Source organism: Botrytis deweyae, assembly GCF_014898535.1.
Source record: "Botrytis deweyae strain B1 chromosome Unknown BDEW_043, whole genome shotgun sequence".
NCBI lineage: Eukaryota > Fungi > Ascomycota > Leotiomycetes > Helotiales > Sclerotiniaceae > Botrytis > Botrytis deweyae.
The window spans coordinates 111,807-136,904 of NW_024066250.1; the positions used below are offsets into that span (position 1 = coordinate 111,807).

The window sequence follows — 25,098 nt, forward strand, 5'->3', positions numbered from 1 at the left end:
GATTTTGATGGCTGTACAGTGGATGTTCAAAGACTAGGCATTTGGGACATCTTCTCATCTACGAAACAAGACGTCCCACCTTTGTGGTCACTGATCGCCCAGGCTTTTATTTTCCCGAAAGTACCTGCTCTTCCTTCCAGCAAATCTAAACATGGAAACTACCCAAGCAAGACAGCTTTGATGCACATGCAGATCCACTCTGTATTTCGATATGCTGGCAGCACGAGTAAAATAGTTGGAAAATAATCATACGGCCTCCACAGAAGACACGAAGAACAGCAACCAAAAGAGACGAGATAGTGAAGATCGTCATGGAGCACGAATTAACCATGCAGAGATTTTCCAACGACGGTGAATATTATTGGGCTAAAAAGAAGCCTCCTAACCGGGAATTCCAGTGTCTACTCCGTATATCAAAATTCCAAAGCATAAAATGAGGAGCATTGTGGTCAGAAAAACCAAGGTACCAAACTTTGACTTTCTGATCATTAATCACTGCATATCATATCATCTCAATATCATAATTATGATTCAACAAGATGATAAATTTGTCAAGGTAAAAAAACCGCATACATTTGCTAGTGCCATGAATACACAAATCAAAAACCAGGCGGTATATACATCATTGTCGTGCGCCCCCAAACCCACTGTACAAGCTAGGCACATATGATATGATGATTTTAGCATGCCCGTTGTTTTCGTCAACAATGTGGGGATAAGGCTATTTAGGAGGAAACAATATAAAAGCATAATTTCCAACGGCGGAGACTACGATGCTCAATATACCGAATGGGCAATGTGTCAGTGCACACATACGCAGTAGATCATCAACTCTTCTCGTACAGATCGACGCTGTCAGAAATAATCTCATTTTAGACCCTGGACAGCATAGGGGCAGATACCTCAATTGCCGGGACATCTCGTTATGGTTATCAACTACTCTGTGTATACCTGTTTCCTATGCAGTGGTGAGCGCTTGGTCTCTAGAGACGATTAGCTATTGAAATGCTCGGACTCCGTATTAGTACCGGTAGTTGCGTGCGGTAATTCGAGATGTCTCCGCGCGGCGATGCAGAGGTCGTAGAGTTTGTGGGTGTGGCCACAACCTACTGTGTCAACAATAATCAATTCGAACAACTTTTGAACCATACGATAAACTACGATGGTAATAGTGGCAGGATTTACCCTCAAAAAGATAGCAATAAAAATACCAGGAAGGAAGAGACGAGTTGAAAACTATACCCTAATAAAGATAAACAAGGTACTTGCCCAATCAGACCTTAGCGTCAAACTAGTTCGAAGCAAGAACGTCCAAATGGGGTCCCTTGAATATCACCCCTGTGGGTAGCGAGTGTCAAAATTTTGCAAAGACAGATGGGTTGGTAAGCAATGAATGAATTCTAATAACTATCTACAGCATCTAACAAACCGCCAACGCAAGTCTAAACACCCCATAGAAGAATAACTATCTACATCTAGTACCCGTTAAATGAAAGCAACTCCAATCCGTTGAAAAAAAGGCAACAACAATAACAATACCAATAGCAAAAAAAGACACCACCTGCACCCGCACCACCACTCCGTAAGTAATTGCAAGAAAGAAGAATGAAAAACCCACGACAATACAAAAATCAAACCTCAACCTCCACTCAACCAACCACTATCTATCTATAACTCGTTCCCGCCGCATCCTGCTCAATGATAACTGCCGCCGCCTTCTCACTAACCATATAAATCGGCACCGCGATATAGAATCCCGGAATCTTAGGGAAAACACTCGCATCAACTACTCTCAAACCACTCGTTCCCCGAACCCTAAAACTGCTGTCCAAAACCGCCATTTCATCGTCATCAGCACCAATAGGATTGGTGCACGAAATATGATGACCCCAAGCTTCATCCTGGATAAATTCCTTGAGTTCTTCTTCTGTGGAAACATCTGCTCCAGGCCATGACTCATTGAACGATCCGTCAAGCGGAACAACACTGTTCATTATCTGGCGAGAAAGTGACATGCCCTCATACATTGCCTGGAGATCTTTTTCCCATGCATCATCAGTCGATGTTCCTTCGTCGAAATAGTGCATCTGGATTAATGGAGTATCGAGTGGATCGCTTGATCGAAGGGTGACTGTCCCCGCAGTATTACGCGCGTGAGCCTTGAGCGTAATCCAACTCCAGTGTAGAGCATCACCGAGAGCAGGACCGGAATAGCCTGGATAATAGCCGTGGAAATTGGCGGGGGCGCCGGAAATCAGGAGATCGGGATCTTGTTCTGCGGTACTGGATCGCGCAATCATGGCGAGCGGGAGGCCGGGCGTGGCGTAGAGTCCTGCATCTGCAGTGTCGCTTTGCCATTGCGTTAAACAGGGATCATCGGCAGTGGTGAGAAAGGTACAGCCCTCAGCGATGGAGAATGGAACGTCAGATTCAGAGATGAGGGTCGTTTCGTAGCGATCTTGCATGTTGGTACCGACACCGGGAAGATCAACTAGAACTGGGATGTTGAATGATTCGAGTTCGGCTCTGGGTCCAACACCACTGAGCTTGAGGAGCTGAGGACTGTTGTATGTTCCGCCTGAAATGATAACCTCCTTTCTCGCGTTGACACTGCCGGGGGTACCTTGAGTTCCATTCTTTCCAGCTCTGGGGTCAGCTCTGTACAGACTTTTACCCTCCAAAAAGTCGACTCCGAGTGCGCGAGGTGTGGTATCGTTGGAGAATCGAATCTTTGTGACGAATGTGTTGAGTTTGAGAGTCAACTTGTACTTCTTGGATCCGTCAGCATTGACTGCATTCACTGTTTCGAGAATGAAATTTCTAGCTCCGTTTCTTGTTCTTCCATCAACAGCGATTGGAATCTGGTACAATCCAGTGTCGTTGTCTCGCGTGGGTAATGGGTTATTAGGATCTAGAGAGACGACCTGATCGAAGCCTTCAGCAGTCGCAAGAATCGAGTCAGATGCATTTACTGCGAAAGCATCAGCGGCAGAGATAACGATCGAATTAATCTTGTCATCTTGAACAATCATAGTTTGATTGGTGGCACTTGTATGGAGCCATCCGTCAAAGCCATGTCCGGGAGTATCTTCTGGGAGATAATCGCAATGCTCCATCTTTTCAAAATATGTTCGCATGTTGTCAGGAGCCCAAGAATCGTCACCGGTAATGTCAACAATGTATTGCCAATCGCTCTCGTGTGGGTAGATTGAAATCATAGCGTTATGGTTCGAGCAGCCACCAAGAGTTCCAGCTCGAGGATACCAGACACCAAGTGGTTCTGCGTCCGCTGGGGGATCTAATCCGACGTAGTAGTCTCCATCGGTAGTTTGATAGGTCATTTTCGTATCTTTCTTTTGACGTTCGAGATCAGAGTAATGATGGACGAAGAAATTCCATCGCTGTTCTTCAATCTCAGTCGATGCGAATTGAAAGATAGGCATTTCAGCGAGGATTTGATCCCCTTGGTCATCTCCAGCATCGATCAATAGCACTTCATATCCGGCCAGAGCAAGACGAGATGCGAGAGGTCCACCACCTGGGCCACTGCCAACAACAATGTAGTCAACTTCGCTCGGTGTATCTTGTGTGACTTTAGCCCGAGCATCATTTCGAGACCAATATCGTGCCTGTTTGGGATTTCTTGAAGATGTTAGTAAGGGGGTTTGCAAATCTGTTGATTTTAAAGCACCTACAATGCCAATACAGACGAAGAACCCAAAGCCAAAAGGCTCAAAGCGCGAATAGAAACCATTATTGAGATCGATCGATATCAGAATCTGTTTGCAGCAGATGAAATCTTGTTGAACCAAGTTGTTTTCCAAATACAATGTAGATTTTTGCGCAATGAAGTTTTTGAGAGAGCTCTGAATGTGATCCGTTGATCTCTTGAGGAAGAGTAGTGAGAAGCTGATGAAGGATACATTTTGAGAACGGGGAACAAAGGTGGTATTTATCGTCGCCGTCGACAGTACGACTCTCAACCACTGTCAGGCTGATATTATTACTTCATCCAATTCAGAAGACTCCTGAACTCCGATTTCCAATCCTCCATTGTCTTCTCAGATGTTCTGTTCACGATCTTCAAGATTCAATGTCAAAATTCAGCTTGAGGGAGCATTGTTTACGGGACCCCGAGTTCGAGTTTGGAAAGTAGTATCGGTCGCAAAATCAACAGACAACAATAAATCCGACAAAAAATCGGCGTTTTTAGTTTGTATCAGATGCCACTATAAAAAGAATTATCGAGTTTCCTGAAAGACTGAAGATATAAAATCCAAAGTGATTCGCTGATGTAATGCTCTTGAAATGATCTTATGCCCCACAAGATAATTATCTGGAGGACTAGGTATAACGCCAGAGCAAGGGAGAGAACCCGGTATGTGTACATGGTTCATCTGCAGCCACTCGTGCCACTGATGCCACCAATACCACCATGGCTGTCATATACCCTAGGGCATAGCCTACCTGTTGAATGTCATCTATTTACCATAAGCTTAATCTCTTGCTTACATGCCCAGGCGTACTGATCAATATTCAAAGAATGTTTGTGTCAATAACCTTAACCTGAGTTGAGACATGAACCTACGAGAAATGAACGATCGGAATAATCTCAACTCAAACATCAAAAAATATTTCTGTCCACACGAGAGCATCGTTTAGGCTTGCCAGCCACGGGCAGCCACCCCTGGTAACAAAATTGCTAGGGGCGAACGCCTCTTCGCGGTAGGATTTCCAATTCACCCAATAAGATACTGTTTGCTATATTAGCCACAAGCCGATGACAGTCAGTTGAAAAATTGAGATTAGAAATCGAATTTCCAATCCTTATCGCAAACATTCTAAGAGTTACCACAGGTGAAACGTTCATGGGTTCATGCAATAAAACGTTTTTCGAAGTAACCAAAAACAACTGCCGTGGGCATCTGAAGATTTCAGTTCATTTTGTCCACAGAAAACTTGAGTATTTGCGCCATCCCGCTGCTAAGATTTCCTTGGCGATCCCCTAATGAAGTAGGTCTCATCTGATAAAGATTTTAAGTGGTGACCTTCGCTTCATTCCTATTGGCTTAGCTACTAAACATCCTTGCTAATTGTTGCCTTCTGCATTCTTGCCCCTGTCAACCCAGATTGGGTGTAGATCCCGGAATTAGCTTTGAAATCAAATTCATCTACTTGTATACTATACAATTTGAGAGGCCGTATGCTTTGAGTGCTTATAGCGCCGTAAATCATCTTGTGCCTCCTGCATTAGCCATGGACGGGCTGGTAACACCCGTCTCTATATCTTTGAAGGCGGGCAAGAGGTTTTAAAATCCCAAAAATAGATCATTGCAGTTGCCTAAAAGCCACGAAAAATACACGGATTTCATGTGGTACGATAACGGTACAGAGTTACATGAACGACTTTGAAGGAGATTGCCGGTGAAAGGTCGTCATCGGTGATAAGTTGAGACAGACAATCATCATTGACTGTAGATATCAACGTTACCAGATTAATGGCATTACGCCATCTGGGGTAAATCCAAACTTGGGAGTTCACCCGCGCTGGGTAACATCTTCCTCTACACTTGTTCGAACCCCCACCATATTCTGAAGAAATGACGATATTTCACGCGCAATTATGCATTCGAGCGGCAAGACTCCCGAGAAGGGAAGTAGAAATTCAATGGAGATACGGAGTATGTATATACCCACGAGGAGTACTGTGAAGAAATAGTTTGAGAAAAGGATGTGTTACAAACAATCACTTCTCTTTGTAAAATCCGCCCGTGTTTGTGCAAATTGGAATGTATACAAAAGACAATATGAGGTACCTACAATAATCTGGTACTTAGCTTGTGAACGCAACCACGGAGACGATATGCCTAGCAATCAGAAGCTGAGAAGTATATTCCGCTTGGCTTATCCCTTTGGAGGCTCTGAAGTCCTTTATTGGTTAGGAATGAGGCTGCCAATATTTCGGCAAGCTGTTTGACTTTATTTCTAGGCCTAAGAAACCCATTTTCTGTGATCCATTCTCGTCTGTATCGTTAACTTGTTGGCGCTAGTATCTTCTGAATATTTCGAATTATAATGTCTGCCTAATTACTTTCCACAAACGCCCACTCTTAAACCGTTTCCCCAGCCTCGCCAAACATATCCTATTGGAGATAGCTGCTGCTCGAGATTGGAGAAATTGTGGATATTCTAAACTCAATCTCGCAAGTATGCGTTGGTGCAAATTCATGTCTTTGGAACAATCATACGATGATTGTCACGACATCAGAAAAAGAACCTCTTGATCGTTGACCCGAGTCTAGCTTTCGAGATTGTTGTTGAGGTAGGAACTTGCGATTAGATGATTTCGTGTATTAAATTCATCAATGTAGTTAGAGAAAAGCAAAGTTCTTGACTCGGGGTTCGTTCCTGTCGTATATTCCTTTCATTCGGTTTCGGAATCCGAACTACAAGCGGTTTATAGTGTTGACCAGCGTTAATGTCCAGCCAAGGTATCGTAGCGTGGAAGTCGCGTGGCAGATCTGGCGTGGAACACTCAGTAACAGATTGTGGACAGATCTCGAAGCCCTCACAATGGTCCTGCAGTAAGCGTGGAGAAGGAAGCACGAGCTGCATGCTGACAAGGCTTGGAATGTCACACAGGCTAGTGATGTCGTGTAAACCAGTCTGACGGTGATCAAGTACGGCTATTGTGACAGAATGATTCGTTCTCACATTCAGCTCGGCTGGAAACATCGGCCACGAGTGTAGCTGAGGACTGTCGCCCCCCTCCTTTGCCGCAATTCTTCAGCGTGGAACCGGTCAACAACCCGGAATACACAGCCTGCATTCCACATGCCAAAGTCATCAATCATAGGAATAGATCTTGTGTAGATCATTCATTTGTCTAGTGGATCATGCGGCATAAGAAACGTTCGGAAGATTCGACCCGAATCCTTTCATAGACTTATACTGGCGCCTTGTTATCGAATATCAATGGTTGGCGAACGGCCGCCGTTGGTATTCTAACATGAATTCAGACCGTCGATATGGACCCGAGTCGTGAGAGATCCCGCAATGAGAATTTGCGGCGCATTCAGGCTGACACGAGGTATTTGATGAACCATTTTCCTTCCCAGAATGATTGCGCTCAATCGGTGTTGAGTTTGATGCTGATGTGGGGCATACTATATTGAGAGCGCACTGCGAAATCAACCCCTGTAATTTACGACGCCTAGCAAGCACCAACAGATTGTAAAATACATCAATGAAAGTGGATATATGAAGCACGATGCAGTGAGTCTTCTGGCCATCGACAAAGTATGTGGTGGTGAGCAGAGGAGTCAAAAATCATGCATCCTCATCACCCATGTGCTTCTGTCCAGCCGTCTCTATCTCTGCCAATGCCTAGTTTGAGAAATCAAGTCTCTTCCATCCTCTGAGAAAAGACACGGCTGTGCAGAAATAGCCAATGTTTTAGTGAGTTGTGGGCTTGAAGTTGAATGCTAGAGTGGTAGGATGACCAAGGTTGACAGATCAATGTTCAGTACCTAGGTAGATCAACAATAACCGTGTTGCAATCGTTGGCCATACTGTAACTCATACCAGCGATGTGTTCTCCCACCAAATTTCTCCATATTTGCATATTTGCAACAAAATGGTCGGATTTGTCGATTTAATCATGACATTCAGTGCGCCGTTGAGAGATAGTCCACGATGGAGTGGAATGCAATTAGCAATATGGCACACAAAAAGATAGCCTCAATTAGCTAGATGGAGCATTCCAGAGCCTCGGGTTTTGAACCAGGATTTGATGTTTGTGTCATCATCCAATTATGCTTGCCTAGATCAAGCAATTATGTAACTGAATTGGTGTTCTGAAGAAATGTGGGAAGATTCAATGATATATATAAATGGAGCGCGACTCCTGATAATATGGAAAATATGGATAATGTAGTAATCGATTGCTCCATTACCAAGACTGAGGGAAGACATTTTGTTTTGTTGTGTTTCGTTCATATGTTGGAGGTGCAAGGGAAGGTTTGTCAGCACCTTTAGTAAGCCGTCCTCGCTTTCTTTCGTATAGGCGGGTAGGTAGGTAGCCTCGTAGCCTATGGAGTACATTTTAAATTCACCCGAAAGCCTACTAGGAGTAACGAGCTGACAACTGCATGCACATAAATTATGCACACTGTTGACATAACCCATCATTTTCATCCATTGTCATGTCATGTCATGTCATGATTTCTTCGCATTGTTGTCGTCGTGAAAACTCAAACGCTGATATGATATCACTATCAATTTTTTTACTTCTATGATCCACTCCAAGTCGGCTCAATTATCTATCCGATCAAAGTCCGACGATATGGTGCTTTCAAATCATTTCACGGCCCTCCTTTCAAGAGACGATGGGTACACCTCGGTGATTGGGACTATATAAAACTTTGAAAATCCTCGAAAAAAGATGAATCCAATCAAGATAACAAATACTGCAATACTTGTATATCCAAAATCTAAAAGAACCGTTTCATCATGTTACTTTCCGAGAAGATCACATTGCCATGTGGGTTGACTCTGCCAAATCGTCTTTGCAAGGTATGAAACATCCATCAAAATTCTATCACTACTACATCCATAATGCTAATACAATTTCAAAGGGTGCAATGGCTGAAGCTATGTCAACTACTCACGTTCCCGATGAATCCTTTTTGAAGGCATATGGCACTTGGGCTGACGGTGGATGGGGAATGGTAATGACAGGTACGAATCAGGAGTGCATGACGACCAACTTCAAGTATTCAAACACTAATCTAGATAATAGGAAACATTCAAGTGTCTTCCAAATATCTCGGAAGCAATAAAGATGTAGCTAGCACTCCCAAACCCACAGAAGAGACCAAAGCCATGTGGAAATCATGGGCTGCAACGTCCCAACGCTCTGGAACACCAACCATAGTCCAAATATGTCATGCTGGTAGACAATCACCCCTTGGGGCTGGCGATCGCGGCCTCTTTTCAAAAACTGTTGCTCCTTCCGCCGTAGCAATAAATTTTGGAACTAGTTTCTTGGAACGGGCCGCTGCTGCGTTACTGTTCGGCACACCACGTGAACTGACGATTGATGAAATTTCTGGACCGGGCGGTGTCATCGATGAGTTTGTATTGGCTGCGAAGCAAAGTTTCGAGGCGGGATTCAAGGGTGTTGAACTCCATGGCGCGTAAGTTGTCCCCTAACATTTTGTTCTCCTTCGGGATTGCTCTTACTGATTCAATTATAGACACGGCTACTTGCTAGCACAATTCCTGTCTCCTAAGTCCAATCTCCGGACCGATGAGTTTGGTGGCACAGCCAGAAAGAGAGCTGAAGTCGTAGTAAGAATCATCAACGAAGTCCGAAAGCAAACGAGTAAGGAGTTTTGCATCGGTATCAAGGTGAACAGTGTGGATGCTGCATCCAACGAGTCATTGGAAGATAGCATGGAGCAAATCAGGTGCATAGTTGAAGCCGGAGTCGACTTCATCGAGATTTCTGGAGGAAGCTACGAGAATCCTCGTATGATGGGTGAGCCCTCTTCAGCCCCTACAACTTCTGCTCGCGAAAGTTTCTTCCTCGAATTTGCCCAAACAGTACGCAAACAATTTCCTTCTGTCCTCCTGATGGTCACTGGAGGTTTCCGCACAAGAGTCGGTATGGAGGAGGCTTTGAAATCGGGAGGATGTGATCTCATTGGCATTGCCCGACCCGCGGCCGTCATTCCCAAATTGCCAAACGAGATTATCCTCAATAAGGACGTACCTGATGAGGAAGCAAACATCACTCTTAAACCACTCTCCCCGCCATTTTTGATTCGCCACTTCCCTGTTAAACAGGTCGGAGCTGGTTTCCAAAGCATGTATTATTCGTCACAGATTCAGAGAATGGCGAAGGGCTTGTTGCCTGTCAACACCAAGGTATAGATCACTGTTGGGTATAGACAGAGGAGTTATAGGTAGATGATTTATGGGTAGAGGAGTTTTACGCAGATGGGTTTGGAAAGAGATATAGATTTGAATATAGAATATGTACATATATACAAAGAATCTTCCCTTTCAGATCCCCCACCTCAACACGTCTTTTTCATACTACCCAAATGCTCCTCATCGTCCAAACTAAACACAGCTTCCCGCAATGCTACTGGTGGTATTCTTGCTATACGCACTCAACGCACTTCCTCCACACATAAGTCCCTTCATGAACGCAGCGGCCACAGTATTTGCGCCTGCGGGACTAGTATGCGTGTGATCGACTGGATAATACGCATCGACGGTGGTAGCACCAAGCGACTTGTAAATATTCGCAACGTACGTACCGTGGTCGACAAAGGAGGCCAGCGAGCCAAGAGAAGAGACGACGGATTTCCCATATCCGGTGAAGCGGGGGGAGGTGTAGGACCAGGTGCCGGTTTCCCATAAGTTGTTGGGGGTGGGCGAGGCGACGATCAAGTGTGCACCTTTGGCGGTTATGAGACGTCTGGAAGGAGTGTTAGTTGAGTTGGTGATTTTCATTCATGGGGTAAGGGCTGCGGAAACGGAGAATTGGAAAATGCCGAGGGGAGAGAAACATACCCTGCTTGTAAGAGGTAGAATACGTATGTATACACGGTCTCCCCTGTAACAGGAGAGATACAAGTCTCGGTACCGCCTCCATAGCAATCGGTACGGAGGTTATCAGTTGTGGTCAAAGAGCCTCCATCGTTGTGGCCAAACTCGCTGATAATTGAATTAGCAGATGTTCATCGATAAAAAAAGAGGTAATCATTGAAGACATACAAAAGAACATAATCGCCGGCAACAACCAAATCGGCCAATGCAGCAAATTTTCCTTCATTCCAATATGAGCGGGCGGATCGTCCGGCAACGGCTTTGTTCACGACGTTGATACCGGTGAAACTGTATTTAAGGTATTCACCGAATCCTATACACAAGATATGTTAGACAAATTTCCCACACTCCTATATAACGTCTAGGATGAAAAACAAAAGCACAAACCTTGAGTACTAGTTCCACCGCCACCAAGCGCCATGGTGGAATCACCAGCCAAATACAAAGTTGGCACTGCGCATACCTGAGCCGCGAGCAAGGAAAGCAGAGCTTTAACGGATGTCTTCATGATGAATGATTTGGGATGGTATGAGATCGATGCCAAGAATTGCTGCAAAATTGACAGATGCTGTTCGAGCCAAGCTTTTTGATTTTCGAGCCGATCTTCTTCTCTTTATATAGTTTTCCTAACCTTCGACCCATCATGCGGAAACATAAAAGTAATGGTCTTTATCTACCTCCATGTTCAATTTCTCCATCTGGCCCCCTCAATACGAGCGAGATTCTCGGCGCCGAGTTCCCCTTCCCCTTCAATCAAATTTACTTTTTGCTAGCCACCCTCGCGACCTCGAGAAAAAGCCGAACACCAACCCCGCAAAAATAAAAGAGAATCTAGAAGTAATCTTTTTCAAAATTCAATATAAATTTCTCTATATTTTATAATATTCTGAAAATTGAAGCTTTAGAATCTTTCTTTAATAAATTATTAATAGATATGATTTCAATTAAAAAGTTGAATCTATTGTTTTGATATTGAATTTTGATTAAGGTATAGAATTTTGATGGACGGCTTTTTCTCAAGGTCGCGAGCCACCGAAATCCGCATACACCTCCACTTACAAATCCGCATCTGGACGCCCTCTCACTCTGGACGGAAAAACGGACACACCAAAGCCGCCAAAATCAAGACTTTCTTCAAAACACTATTAATTCAAAATTCAATAATAATTTGAAATAATATAGTAAACTAGATATAATAAAATGATATTATAGAATATCAATTTATAAATAATCTGCTTCAAACAAAAATTAAAAATATCGATTATTGATTTAAATAGATAATTTTGGAAATAACACTGTTTTTTCGGTGTGCCGTTTATTTCGTCCAGAGTGAGGCCCTCCAATTCCAGGCGCCAAAACGATCCCAAAAATTTCCCATGTTCCTCGTACCATCTCCACCCGAGCAACCCACCTTAACAATATATTCATCTAAGCAAAACGCCAAGACGGAAACTTCATCGTGCATGTTAAGCTTATTCTTCGTCCGAAAAATGAAAAATATAACCACCAGTCGCAAACCCCGCACTCGGTAGATCTTCGCTCATGTTGCAGATTCGGTATACCCCAGATTTTTGGCGCGGGTCCCCTCATTTGACAACCATAACTATCTGTGCCTGAACGTGAAAATGTGTGCAGGAGAATTCGGCAGCAATCGAGAGATCCACCAATGAGATTTATCCGTTTTGATTAAGTGCCGGCTGAATTGGTCTTGGCGAAGGCTTAATGATCACGAGATAGGGAGATCATCGGCTTTTATGGTTGCAAGACTTGGGTTATGGCGATTTAATAGAAGCGGTGTTGTGAGTGCAAATGGAGATTATTTGTGCGCTTGCGTGTGGAAACAAACTATGCTTGGCGGATTTTTTTGTTGAAAATGAGGGTGTGGATTTGGAATTTGGTTGATAGTTGAGGAATGTTATGATTGAGATGCTTGCGTACCACTTTGGTGCATGTTTGTTATCTCGTAATAACTTTACTTGCACTGCACTGCCGAAAAATCAGATGAACATAACGGGTGCGATAGATATTTGGTTAGAGATCAAGCTGGTTATAGCTTTTGATCTCCTCACCTGACAATAGGCTCAAACCAAAGTTTTGAAACGACTGTGCAACAATGAGTGTTGTAACCTCTGAACCTTCACATCGGTGATTTGGAGCTTCAAAAATCAACAAAAGTTGATTTCTATCACACCAAGAAACATACACTCAATTGGGCATCGCGCGTTTGATGGAGAAAAATAATTGAGTGCATAACCACATCAAAGAATTTATGTATCTTTGTGAAGCCATCCACATGCTACTTCCACATCGCAAGACCAACGTTGAAGAGGTTCTATTTCGTTGAAATCAACATTCCAGTCGTCATCGTAAAAAAAAAACAAGGCGTGCTTTGGAGAGATTGGGATAATTGCGTTGAGCCCCAGAGTCTCTCGAATTATTGATGAAATGATTGACAAGGTAGGTTGCTGGCAAACTGGAAATTTTCCGCTGGAGAGGATCCTGAATGAGTTTTCAAGTCACAACAGTCCTTTTCCTGTGGCTGAGATCGCGATCCAAGAGATAATCTCCGTCATGATCTACTTATTAATCGATGTTCTGGTCGCCGCGTTTCGGTACAGGTATCTTCACATATGCCTTTTGCAGAAAGCAATCAAGGTGATTCCAAAGACACCAATGTCGGAAGATTTCTCTAACAGAGAGTTGTATCACATCGATGTCCACTTCAACGTTGACCGTGTTATTGATGTACACGTATTGAACTGAGTGCGGGCGGTGGCCACAATATTTTTCCTTGGGAAAGAGAACTGACTGCCTTGACCCAAACTTTGGTCTCCGATATTCACTTTTGAACATCAATGCCACTTTCTCGCGCCATTGTATTTCAATACTGATCTCGCCTAATTCTCAAATATAATCAAAAAGATCGCATATCCTCTCGTCAATTGGTGGTATGACAACACGGCACTCTAGCTTAACGGTTAGATACGACAACTCGAGGTGCGCGCGGTATCTTTGTGGGGAGCATTCGATCCCTTCGGAGTCATTGATACCGCGAAATAGGTCAACAAAGATGTAGGGCCCCAAACTGGGGCCTGAACTTTTGCTATTTTGAATCCTTTTATTCTTTCCATCTTGTGCTTACTGGAACACCTCGTCCTTTGGACCTTTTTTGGAGAGAGGATTTTGGCGACTAAAGAGAATTGATGTATGAAATCGAAAAGAGATGCCAGGAAGAGAACAGGTGTGATCTGCTCAAAGTCTGGTGATATTGGATTTGCTCCACTAAAAGCTCACTGAAAATTGCTTTTGTATGGTTGAAAAAGTGAATATGGCATGACCATCCGAAGAGACATAGGATGGTGAGGTGTGAGAGTCTGAATTGAAACAGGACAAGGGAGTTGCTACAGAACTGTCTTTACCCAATGATACCTTCTGGAACTTCAGAGCCAATTTCAAAATCATGACCGTGGTGGGAAGAGAAAAGACGAGATTGCCTTTTGGTTCTGAGTGAAGCAGTTTGAATAATGTACCAGGTATGCCACCGATAACAACAACGACCACTTGATTCGAAAGGACTGTCCAGGAACATGCTTATCTGACTCGATTATATGCTCCAGGGCTTTCATGTCATCGCCTCTAATCTTACGTTATAGCTAATTCGACTTCCCTGATCCATTTTAATCCAAAGATCTGGTATTGAAATACGAGAGCGAGTTCCAGAAGCCCCAGGAACTTACAGAGAATAGATTTCGAAGTGGGTGATTGTTGTCAAGGCGACAAACGATCCAGAGTAGAATACAAATGATTGATGCTTTAAAGTGATGTTCTGTAGGCTTGTGTAGATATAGAAAAATAAAATTTTCCAGTGAGATCAAATTTGCGTGCAAATTCTTGATCTGAAGGTGTAGTAAGTTAAACAAGATCTACATACTTTGTGTAGCTTAGTCATCATAAATATAAATAACTTCATACTTTATTTTAAGACTTGATCTGGTTTGTGATACCCCAACCTCTTGAACATCCGTCTCTTCTTCTAAGTTTTATCCATTCATAGTATGATATTGAACTGAATGATATCTTTTAGGATATTTTCAATTAACATTTTAAGACTTTGCGCATTCCGTTTCTTCGTGTTCGACTGCGCTTTCCTCATACGTTTGCAGATAGATATCCGCAAACGAACAGAGATACCGATGATGAAGAACCTTCCATCTTTGCTTTAACGGTCCCATCGAGGGATGTTGAGCTTCCGAAGTCGAATTAAGCCTCCATGAAGGATGGTCTCATTACGCGCGCATTTCCAGCTTAAGATGGAAGGCCCACTTGGATGTTGGTTGACATCAAGCTCTTGCTCTCCTGATGTTACCTAGGTTACAACTCCATCTTTCCTCTCAGGATTCTTATTTGATTTAAACTTCCGGTTGATAACACTCAATTGTCAAAACTGTCGCATTGCTTGCATATGTGTATATCCTTGGAGATGAGTATCTATAAACATTCAATAGAGACCTCCGTCGCGGAGCACATCCCAATCACGCGGAGTATGCGTCGAATCATCGCATCTAGATACATTCATTCTATCGATATATGCTCGCACAGCATCTTGGATGGATCATCTTTACCAAAGTTGACGACCTTTTCGCTTTTTCGCAATTTACCACTTGAACTCCGCGCTCAGATCTGGACGTTTGCTTTTCAGGAGCCTCATATAGTAGAGCTCGAGCTTTTGACCTCCGTGAATACAGCTTCCAGTCCGCAGCAGCGATCATCGTCATGGAGCTTTCGCAACACAACTCCACACCCTCTTCTTTCAACTTGTATCGAATCCAGGCAAGAGGTTTTGAAGCGATATCGGTCTTCTGAACATTCGAGCCACGACTCACTTCCCATCAACTTTGTCATCAATTCATTGTTTCTCAAGGACCTCAACTTTGGTTCTGTCCAAGGTTATTGGCTGCGGAATGTGAATTATGTCAAGAGTGGCGATTGTAGAGTGCTTCTACCGAGCATCTTTGAGTCTGTAGAAAGTTTAGTGATTTCTCGAACATCCATCTTAAATGCAGAATGCGAGGCAGAAAACATCATTCGTCATTGTTTCCCGAATCTTTGTCTACTCATCGTTACCGTCAATGTTTGTGTCGGGAACGAACTCTCTTCGGACCGCACTTCCCAATTACTTTTACATCCAGAAGACGATCACCATATCTCGCTGTTAAGCTTTGCGCCGACGACTTGTCCTTGGGACGCGATATATGCATCGAGGATCAAATTAAATATGCAAAGACGATTTGCGAGACAGGAAAGGATACACAGAGATTATGTTGCGCCCGTTATAAAGGTCGTGAGCGCCTGTTAACGCTACGGCGGAAAATGACGGTATTTTATTTGGCTGTTTCAAATACGAAAGTAAGATTTTATTACGTTGTGCGAAATGGTTCTCCGAAAAGAACAAAATAAGTCACGAAAGAACCTTTTACGAAATAAATCGAACTGATTGGCATAGCCATGACAGTGGACCAGATGGAATCACTCTTCATATACCCGGCGGCACTACAGTGAAAATACTCTAGCAATTGTGACGTGACACAAGCCCTGTCACTCTGTTCGGGAGCTATGAACTGGTCATGTCTCGTAAAAAGAGGATTCAACTCACAAGGATTGTGCATTAGCTACCTTATCTGGATCTTATCCATAACACAACCAAACTCCCGGAAAACTCTACGCTTCCTGATAGGAGCATCATGTGCAGAGTAGGAAAAGTGATGGCTTTGCAGCAAAACCTTGCTGCAGAATGGGTTCGGGAATACCCTCAACCTAGGCTCGCAAAGGCAGCTGGCTGTAACCTAACTTATCACTGCGCCTTCAAATTTTGCATGGGATCATCCAAGCCAAGTTTGGCTGCCTTCAATCGTTATCACTTCGACCAAAAATCAATAGTGCACATACCACAATAAATCCTTTCAGATTCCGTTGTAATGTCCCCTCAAATGACCATTCAAGTGCTGTGGTTTCGGTTCATGTTTCTAGTTTTTCAATTATTTCTTAACGTTTGGTTAAGAGTCTCGAACTATCAGGTATTCGACCCAAGCGGTTTTGTTGGTACGAGCGTCTGTACTATGATTGGTTGATACCCACTGGATCTTGCCGCCGTGGAAACTACCCTGCAGTTCACAACCCCGCAGAGCCTTTGCACTTGGGCAAGAATACCGGTACTTTTTCCAATTTTTTTGTACTCGGCATCCTTGATTTGGCTAAGATCAACATTATCGCAACTGTTGTTACCCGAAATCTCTAGTTAGTTCTCGCCATCCACAAAAGCTAAGCCTTACCTCTCTGTCTACATAACGCTTCTTCTCGTACAGAAGATAGCCTTGAACACAACATCTTTGTTCAACATGGCGGCTAGTGAAAGTTATCGTGCTCAGCTAGCAATTCAACAACGAGTTCCTCTTCTTTCGGGGATCTACAGTCCTCCTCCGACTCATGAACACGGGCCTGACACTGCAAAACGCTACAGGGCTTTAGAAATTGAGACAGAATTTATCATAAGCCAAGCCAAGACACCTCATATCCCTTCAGACTCAGATAATCCACCTCAGCCGCCACCTCAGCCGCCACAGCATCATCGAGGAAACAGTACAAGTCGCCTTGGCATCTTCAATAAAGTTTTCTCTACAAGTCCTCCTGCTTCTCCAAGATTTGAAACTACTTCTATCACTGTCCTCTTATTACCTCAAGCAGGCACACGACCCATCCTTCTCAAGCTTCGTACAATAGATATTCGTGGTGAAGGACACAAAGATAACCATCTCTCGCATATCCCTGATATGCGTTCATTTTGGGGCGATGGAGATGCCTGGCACGCTCGTATACAGAAATATTCTTGCCTGAATAGGATCAAAGATTCAACAGATCATGCTTTGACTGGCACATACATGTTACTCTATACGCCTGAAGGAAACGGATTACCTTTAAACCAAAGATGGAGCGCAGGTGTTAGTGGAGATGCCTGTATTGCAAAGATGTGTAAGAATATATGGGGGAGAGGAGGAGTGGCTGCGTATGAGGATATTGATAGGGAGTTCCTGGATAGTAGACTATACAGGAAGATGCTGATGGGATTGTTTGATAGTCCTTTGAAGGACTCGAAAGAGGGTGCTACAGGAGAGGATGAGGATGTCGCTGATAAGGAGACTTTGTAAGGTGCTGGCGCTTCTAGGTTCTCCTTTGTCGTTTTATTATGGTTCACTTAAGAATTTAATCGCTGGATATCTCCACAGCACTACTGGGGTAATTTTGGAGTTCACGGAGTTCAATCCATTTGCAGGATATGCTGGCGTTTTCGAGTTTCGATAGTGAAACACGTATACAAAATCGAGAAATGAGAGAGTCGTTTTAGATCTGATATAGTGGCAATGCGAATGTATGAACGTGATGTTGGTGTTTATCTGAACGACCGGCTGCAGTACGTACTTCGACTACACAAAGCTTAGACTTGGCGTGTCCACATGCTAATCGACCCTGAAGCTAGCTTGCGGATGAGCTCCCGACATGCCTCTCCTTCACATGCCGGAAGCACAGATAGTAGCACCTGCTGATCATTCAAGTGCTTCAGATTAATATCAATACTAGCTAGCTATGGGCAAATCATGTTTTTCTCGTTGAAATTTCCAACAGGAAACAAATATCAGTCCCGTGCATTCCATATCATGTCACAACTCAATTATACGTGTTCTTCTTAACCAACTCCACAATCCTATCCGCCAACAATTGGACATCTCCGGCCACCTGCCACTGATGTAATTATACTTCTTATCCTCCACCACAAACCTACCATCTCATTAGTCTCTCTATCCCATAATGTAGAAGGAAAAACAAAACAGAGTTCATAAAAACCAAACTCACGGCTGAAACCCAACATAATGTTTCCACTGCTTTCCCGGATCATCCAACCTCTTCCTAACACTCGTCTCCACATTCTCACTGCCCGCTCCATAAGTTTTGTAATAATCTCCCAACACCCATCTCGTACCCCAATAAGCCGCTCCCTCAAACATTCCCGGAAGAGCCGTCGTATCACACTCATGAATGATCGATCTATTTCCCCCCGTCAAAGTTTCACTCAAAACCATAACACCGTGACAAACCGCGCCTACGTGTTTCTTTCCCGGCTTCTCAACACCTTTCCAGTAAGAAATCAACTGCCGATGCATAATCTCCGAATCAATCAGTTGACGCACGCCTTTCTCGTGACCGCCGGGCAAAAACACTACATCATAGGAGTCGAGAGAAAAGGAATCGGAAGACCAGGATAGAGGGTTTGTGAATTCCTTCGTCTGGGACATGTGCTTGTAGGCGTTGACGGCGTCTTGAGTGGCGCCCAGTAGCTTCTGAGTGATTCCCTCGAGCATTTTACGATCGCAGGCTGGGAGGGCACCGTTTTCGGTGGCGAAGTGTACGGTAAATCCGGCGTTGGTGAATGTGGTGTGTGGAATTGCGGTTTCTGAGGGGATTCAGCATATGTGTTATCAATAGTGTAGTTTGGCAAGAGATCGAGATTATGGCTTAAGATGTTTGGAGTTTCGTAGAAGAGGGTTATATTACCTGTTGGATCATGGCCGTAATCCGACATGGGAATCAACACTTTTATACTAGACATCTTTGCTGAATGCTATACCGTGAAATCTATTTGTGGGAGATAAAAGTAATGTTATGATGATACAGTTTCTTCTGAATCGAAACGACTTTCTTGTGTATAAATGTTGTCGAGACTCTACTTCTCAAGACCTGATCACAGTAAGCCAAAAAGTTGGTTAGAACTCCTTTTCTAGCTGTGCCACATTTATTTAGAACTGACTTTTGGTTCAGAGATTCAACTTCGAGACCGAGGTTTAATTAGAACTTAGTGGTTCTGTTCAATTCAAATCAATAAGAGGAAAAGTAAAAATGTCTACCTACACACATGTCAACATATAACATACATCACTGGTATAACGCGAGGGCTTTTGGTGAATGAAGGGGTTGATGACGAATGAACCGAGGGGTTGCAGGGTTGGTTGAGTGGGTACACCAGTGGGTGCACGGACTCACGGGACACTCTGTATAACTTCAAAAAACGGAAAATAAATATATATTACAACTAAAAAGCTAATAACTATTACAATTTCGATTATATACATCCCCTATTAATATCAATAATAATTCCATATCTGCTAGACAATTCTATATATCTTTTTTGAATTTCTTTTTGTATAATTTTATTCTATTTGTTCTATATAATCTCCTTTAATTCGTTTAACATTTTTTATTACCTTTTTCGAATTTATTGTTTTAATATATTCCAAATACCTTCTATTAGATTCAGATTAAATAAATTAAAGAAATAAAATAGATTTTCGATTTTATATATATTTCTAAGCTTTTATACAAACTTATATTTAAGGAATCTATATAAATTATTACTATTTTCTATTAAAAGCCATTTATATATAAAATCTTTAGGATTTTTTGCTTATAGCATTTCAATTGCTTTTATATAAACTAAAAAAAATCTTTTAATATAATATTCCTATATTATAGTATTCCCCTGAAACTTGACATCCTTAAAATATAGTTGTTTCCTCTTTTATTCCTTAAATCGTTTTTTATATTTTGTAGGGCTTTTAGTTTTGGAATATCTTTTAGATCTAATAGTATGTTCAGATTTATTTATATACTCCTTTTTGTCTTTATAGAATTCAAGCTTTTTAGTTTTTTTGTTAAAGATAATTTATATTTTATAATAGATTTTATTGTTAGTTAATAAAAAGTATTTCAATATATTCTTTAATTCATATTGTATTTCAATTTCTTATAGGATTTCTTTTTTTTTTTATAAAAATAGGATCTATATATATTTCATTTATATATATAATATATTTCCAAAATCCTTCAATAATATCATATTTATATATACTATCGAAAATAATACATTTCTTATAGTTTTGATTATTAAATTGTTTTTCTGAATAAACAGCTTTATAATATTAATCTTGATTTATAAATCTTTTCAAATTCTTTTATAAAAAATAATGTTTAATTTTTAATTAAAAATAATCAATTATTATTTTATAAAATTCGATTTATAGTTTGTTTTGAGAGGATAAAACAAGTATTTTGTAAATATCCTTATTAATTAATATAAGTCTTTTTAGCTTATTTAAAAGCTTACGAGTTTGTCTATAGACTTTTTTTCTAATAAATCTTTTTCTTGAAGTTATCAATGATCTGTAGATTTTGATATATCTAATTAAATTAAAATAGAACGTATATTTTCTTTTGTACAATATCAATTGAATTTATCAAAAAACTGGATTTTTTTTAATGAATTATATTTTTTATATAATTCTTTATTAATAGGAATAACCTTACGCTTAATTGATTTTATATTAAATAGTATTTCGAAATTGAATTAATTGTTTATATTTTAAATGGTTTATTTTGAGGATATTTTCAAAAAACGTATGTCCCGTGAGTCCGTGCACTCACTGGTGGTATCCGTAAATCAAATGCTTACTCCAACTATTGCCCCAAGTCGAGACCAAGGATTACTCCCTTAATCGATAATTTACTTCCGGGTCTTGAATTCAATTTACAAGTCTTGTTTTTATTTCGAGGATGTGGCTGTTGGATTTGTGTCTTGTGAAGTCTCATCTGGCTCTTCCTCATATGCCGCTCAAAAGAATACTTGTGTCGAGAGTGACGAGGGAAAGAAGCTTAATTCAATGCAAACCAGGTTCTGTAGAGATTGAAGGTAAAGAATCTATTGGGTATTTGTAAGGAGAAGGATGTCTTCAATGATTCAAATCATCGTATTCAAAATATACAGTCTTGATGAACTTCCAGAGCTCTTATGACTACAAGTACACACCATCACCATACAATCCATTCTTCCTGGGGCCCTTCATCTCCATTGTTCCGACTAGGACCTTGTCTAAATTTGATCAATGCCTTTCGTCGTCCAAGGGACGTTATTTCCGTTACTACAATCCGAGATGACTCCACCACTTCCTCGGCTCTCGAGATATTCTCTAGATCCTTCTCTTCCTTATCTATAGTCCACCTACCAATACTACTCGCCAAGTCACTATCCCAACCACCTTCTCGTTTGAAAGAGCTGACGAGAAGAGCGTGTGCTCTCCTGCGCAGTGAAGGATCACGACATTTGCATGCCACACATAGCAGCGGTGGTATTATTGCAGTGTCGAAAGAGAAAACCCGTCCGTTTTCTAGCCTTGAATCGCCGTAAGATTTGAGAAGAGATTCGGCTAGTGAAGTCATTAGTTCAAACTCATCCATGTAACAATCGTAGTTCAATTCAGTCTCGAACTGTGCTGTTTCGAGAATTAATTTGTTGGCGACATAATGAATTTTGAGCGAAATCGATGCTCGTAGATCAGTCGTATTCATTGTTTGACCTGCTGCATGTGCAAAGTTGTTGAAGACTCTGGACCACTGCTCAAGCTGCATAATACGATCTCTCCTTTCTTCGACCATAGCATTCAAGCCACTTGAGCGTAGAGTTTTGTCATTATTTGAAATCTCTGGGCTATAATGCTGTGTTGCATTCTGATGGTATACTAAAATCGCATGGGTCTGGTTTTGGAGATGATGTTTTGCTTCATTCAGTGATGAGATGGGATCTGGTATGCTGCTCTGAGCTGTAAAATCAAATTTCGTGGACCCACTCGTCATTTCCCATTGAACAAAGTTAGCTGGTAGTATTCTAATCGCCTGGGTATTTAAAGCTCCGAATAAAGGTACTATTTCTGAGCGGATAAATTCTCGATTCACGCTCGCCTCTGAATGTGCGAGGGAATTTTGTCCATTTATCTCCATCCAATCGCTCAGAATCTTTAAGCCACTGTTTAGATGAGCAAATGCAGCTTGGTAATTTCCTTGCATTGCTTCGAAGCAAATGAACAAAAGACAAGATATCAGAATTACTTCTGAGGATTGTCGGTGACTTCCATGGGAGGGATGACCCGTCAAGTAACGTATAGCTTTAATATTTTGGAGCAGAGCAAATCGTTGCTTCGGATCAGCAATCGCTCCCGCTTCCAGTAATTTATATCGCCAAACTTGAAGGACTCGTTGAGGGCTCCCAAAGCAATGACTGCATGACGAATAGGCGGATCCGAGTGACACCTCTGCAAAATGAGACTGGCCCAGAATTTAGATTCAAAACTACCCGCCAATTCTGGCGCTGTCTTAGCGATGAAAAAATTGAAGCTTCTTCGCTCTTCTTCATCCCATTCAATGACCGGAGAAGACATTTCGACTATGCTTGGGGTAGAGCTCATGATGGGGCTATCAGTTTGGGCTGTATTTGATGAAGAAGCCTCACTGCCCCTTCGTGAAGGTGGGGAACTCGAAATCTCTGGATGATCAGGATCATAGCCATCGCATTTACGTCCAGTCTTCGTGCATCGAAGGCACCCCGGTCTCTCTTCTCCGCATTTAACACGGCGAATTCTAAATCCCCATTAGCGACCCAACTTTGAATCTTCTCTTGTGTGCTGATCACATAGAAAAGATAAATTGAAGTAGAATAACCAACCGACAAGTAAGACAGCCAGTTTTAGATTTTGGTCTCCAAGCTTTCTTTCTCGCAATTGTAGCCATTGTCTATACAGTCTATTTCCTTTCGGTAGGTATATAAAGTTGCACGCTTCGCACTGATTGTGGATCTGCTGCTCGTTCCATCCAAGACATCATGCCGGGTACCCATAGCATTTCTTATATCTCGGGGGAGCCGTTGACCCTTGAGCCAACTCCCAGATTCAGCAACTGTGCCGTAACAACGTGACTCTGACGAGGGACTCGTATCTAGCGATGAATGGCCACTTCCTTTGATTACAAAAATGGCAACTATAGAATTCAGCCTCGCTCCTTGAATGTAGAATGCGCTTATATTAGTGACTAACGCAAAAACCGAATTGCGTTGTGTTCATTGGCCTCTACACGATGTGTGACCACATTTTAACTCAGCCTCGCGATACTGCACGACGGAAATAAGGCTGCTTTGGTCGCGCGTCCCTGCAGCGGCTGCAACCCTACCGCAACATCGCGATTCTGAGCATCATTTGCATCCACATGAGCGCAGAAATCATCCTTACGTACGTAAATGTTTGGTCTGGATTACAGTATCCCTTACGTCCGTAAAGTAGAACTCTCTATGTAACTCTTCCAGATTGTTGATCGATGAATGAAAACGACTAAAATGAAGTTTCTGAATAGGCCAGCGGTGTAGGGGCTTTGGATTGAACCCTTGACATGGCATTGCAATGGCTATGCCGTGTTATATCGATAGCCAGAAGACAGTATCTAGATTTCGCATCCCTCAAACATCTGCCGGTTGTAAAATGGATAAGGACGTAAATTAGTCCGTGGTCCGAATCCGATGTTTCAGCTCGAGAACGGTGTTGTCAGCAGTGACGAATTATCAATTGCGAAGTCATCAAAATTACCGATTGAGAACTTCAAAACATTGTCGCGCATAGGGACGCCGTATAGGTACTTCTTCAAGCTTTGCTGACTCTTCAGCCTTGGGATACCGATTAATGATTCGATGGTTCGGCCATCCCTCAAACTGTGAATGAGGTATCTACCGGTACCTAGGTAGGTAGCTATTGGTAAGCTGCGCTTGAAGAAAACATCCAAAGAAATGTGAAGATTTAAAGCCTTGTCATATAACCTTAGAGTTGCATTCGCTTTTCGGGACCTATAGAATGACAAGCGGAAGGTGCAGAAGGAGGATTGCGCTACCCCGCGAAAAACCAATACAGGGGGATAGGAGTGGTGTGCCATACATTACTTTAGGGCGTCAGACAGAGGATGACGGAAAAGGCTGAGGGTCTTATTTGGGTGACATAGTAGGTCTAAATGTCGCCTAAAAAGCTCTTGCACCGCGAGAGACAGATCAGACGGCATATCGATTATAACTGGCCAGGCTTACGATGCAGTCCACGTAGGATGAAGGATGAGGAAGGCTGGTGTGGCAGTGGCGGTGGCGACTTGTGTAAATTATGAACATGGTGAAGACATTCACACTATCGTTTTATAAGATGAGATGAATCCGTCACGAAGTGATGAGGGTTTGATGGTTTGCAATATGCATATCAACCAAATTCGTTCCGACTTATTAGTCAGGAACACATCTAATTCACAAGGTTGAAGGATTACCAGTTGTGGAGGCAATATTGAAGTTGCTTTTAGCTGTAGTTACTGAGGAAGGAAATAAGAATGAATCAAGGGAAACAATGTGGCGCTGATAATGTGATATGTTGTGCAAGATTGGAATGTACGCGAGATGCGATTCTCAAACTCCCGGTGAGCCTGTGGTAAAATAAAATCAACCAAAGAAAAGAGTTTGTAAGGCAGCTAGCTCACCGGTAGATAGGTAGGCGTTACCTAGTCTAGTGGGGGTGGCTGAAATGC

The 25,098-nt window shown here is 42.3% G+C and overlaps 7 protein-coding genes across 7 annotated transcripts; 3 read left to right on the forward strand and 4 right to left on the reverse strand.

The window, feature by feature from the left end:
• Positions 1-1,664: 1,664 nt before the first annotated feature.
• On the reverse strand, positions 1,665-3,754 carry EAE98_011008 (uncharacterized protein; the record flags this gene model as incomplete). The annotated part of the gene is made up of 2 exons (XM_038958630.1): positions 1,665-3,642; positions 3,696-3,754. The coding sequence occupies 2 exons, from the start codon at positions 3,752-3,754 to the stop codon at positions 1,665-1,667; spliced, it is 2,037 nt and encodes a 678-aa protein (XP_038804995.1).
• Positions 3,755-8,511: 4,757 nt separating this feature from the next.
• EAE98_011009 (uncharacterized protein) lies at positions 8,512-9,936 on the forward strand (the record flags this gene model as incomplete). The annotated part of the gene is made up of 4 exons (XM_038958631.1): positions 8,512-8,574; positions 8,637-8,739; positions 8,801-9,197; positions 9,258-9,936. The coding sequence occupies 4 exons, from the start codon at positions 8,512-8,514 to the stop codon at positions 9,934-9,936; spliced, it is 1,242 nt and encodes a 413-aa protein (XP_038804996.1).
• Positions 9,937-10,128: 192 nt separating this feature from the next.
• EAE98_011010 (uncharacterized protein) lies at positions 10,129-11,128 on the reverse strand (the record flags this gene model as incomplete). Its single annotated transcript, XM_038958632.1, has 4 exons — positions 10,129-10,489; positions 10,585-10,728; positions 10,789-10,933; positions 11,008-11,128. 4 exons carry the CDS (start codon positions 11,126-11,128, stop codon positions 10,129-10,131), a joined length of 771 nt encoding a protein of 256 aa, XP_038804997.1.
• Positions 11,129-15,100: 3,972 nt separating this feature from the next.
• EAE98_011011 (uncharacterized protein) lies at positions 15,101-15,976 on the forward strand (the record flags this gene model as incomplete). The annotated part of the gene is made up of 1 exon (XM_038958633.1): positions 15,101-15,976. The coding sequence occupies one exon, from the start codon at positions 15,101-15,103 to the stop codon at positions 15,974-15,976; it is 876 nt and encodes a 291-aa protein (XP_038804998.1).
• Positions 15,977-17,015: 1,039 nt separating this feature from the next.
• On the forward strand, positions 17,016-17,822 carry EAE98_011012 (uncharacterized protein; the record flags this gene model as incomplete). The annotated part of the gene is made up of 1 exon (XM_038958634.1): positions 17,016-17,822. The coding sequence occupies one exon, from the start codon at positions 17,016-17,018 to the stop codon at positions 17,820-17,822; it is 807 nt and encodes a 268-aa protein (XP_038804999.1).
• A 510-nt stretch (positions 17,823-18,332) lies between these two features.
• Positions 18,333-19,279, reverse strand: EAE98_011013 (uncharacterized protein; the record flags this gene model as incomplete). The annotated part of the gene is made up of 3 exons (XM_038958635.1): positions 18,333-18,450; positions 18,526-19,123; positions 19,225-19,279. The coding sequence occupies 3 exons, from the start codon at positions 19,277-19,279 to the stop codon at positions 18,333-18,335; spliced, it is 771 nt and encodes a 256-aa protein (XP_038805000.1).
• A 2,252-nt stretch (positions 19,280-21,531) lies between these two features.
• EAE98_011014 (uncharacterized protein) lies at positions 21,532-23,283 on the reverse strand (the record flags this gene model as incomplete). The annotated part of the gene is made up of 3 exons (XM_038958636.1): positions 21,532-22,512; positions 22,656-23,133; positions 23,219-23,283. The coding sequence occupies 3 exons, from the start codon at positions 23,281-23,283 to the stop codon at positions 21,532-21,534; spliced, it is 1,524 nt and encodes a 507-aa protein (XP_038805001.1).
• Positions 23,284-25,098: the final 1,815 nt, after the last annotated feature.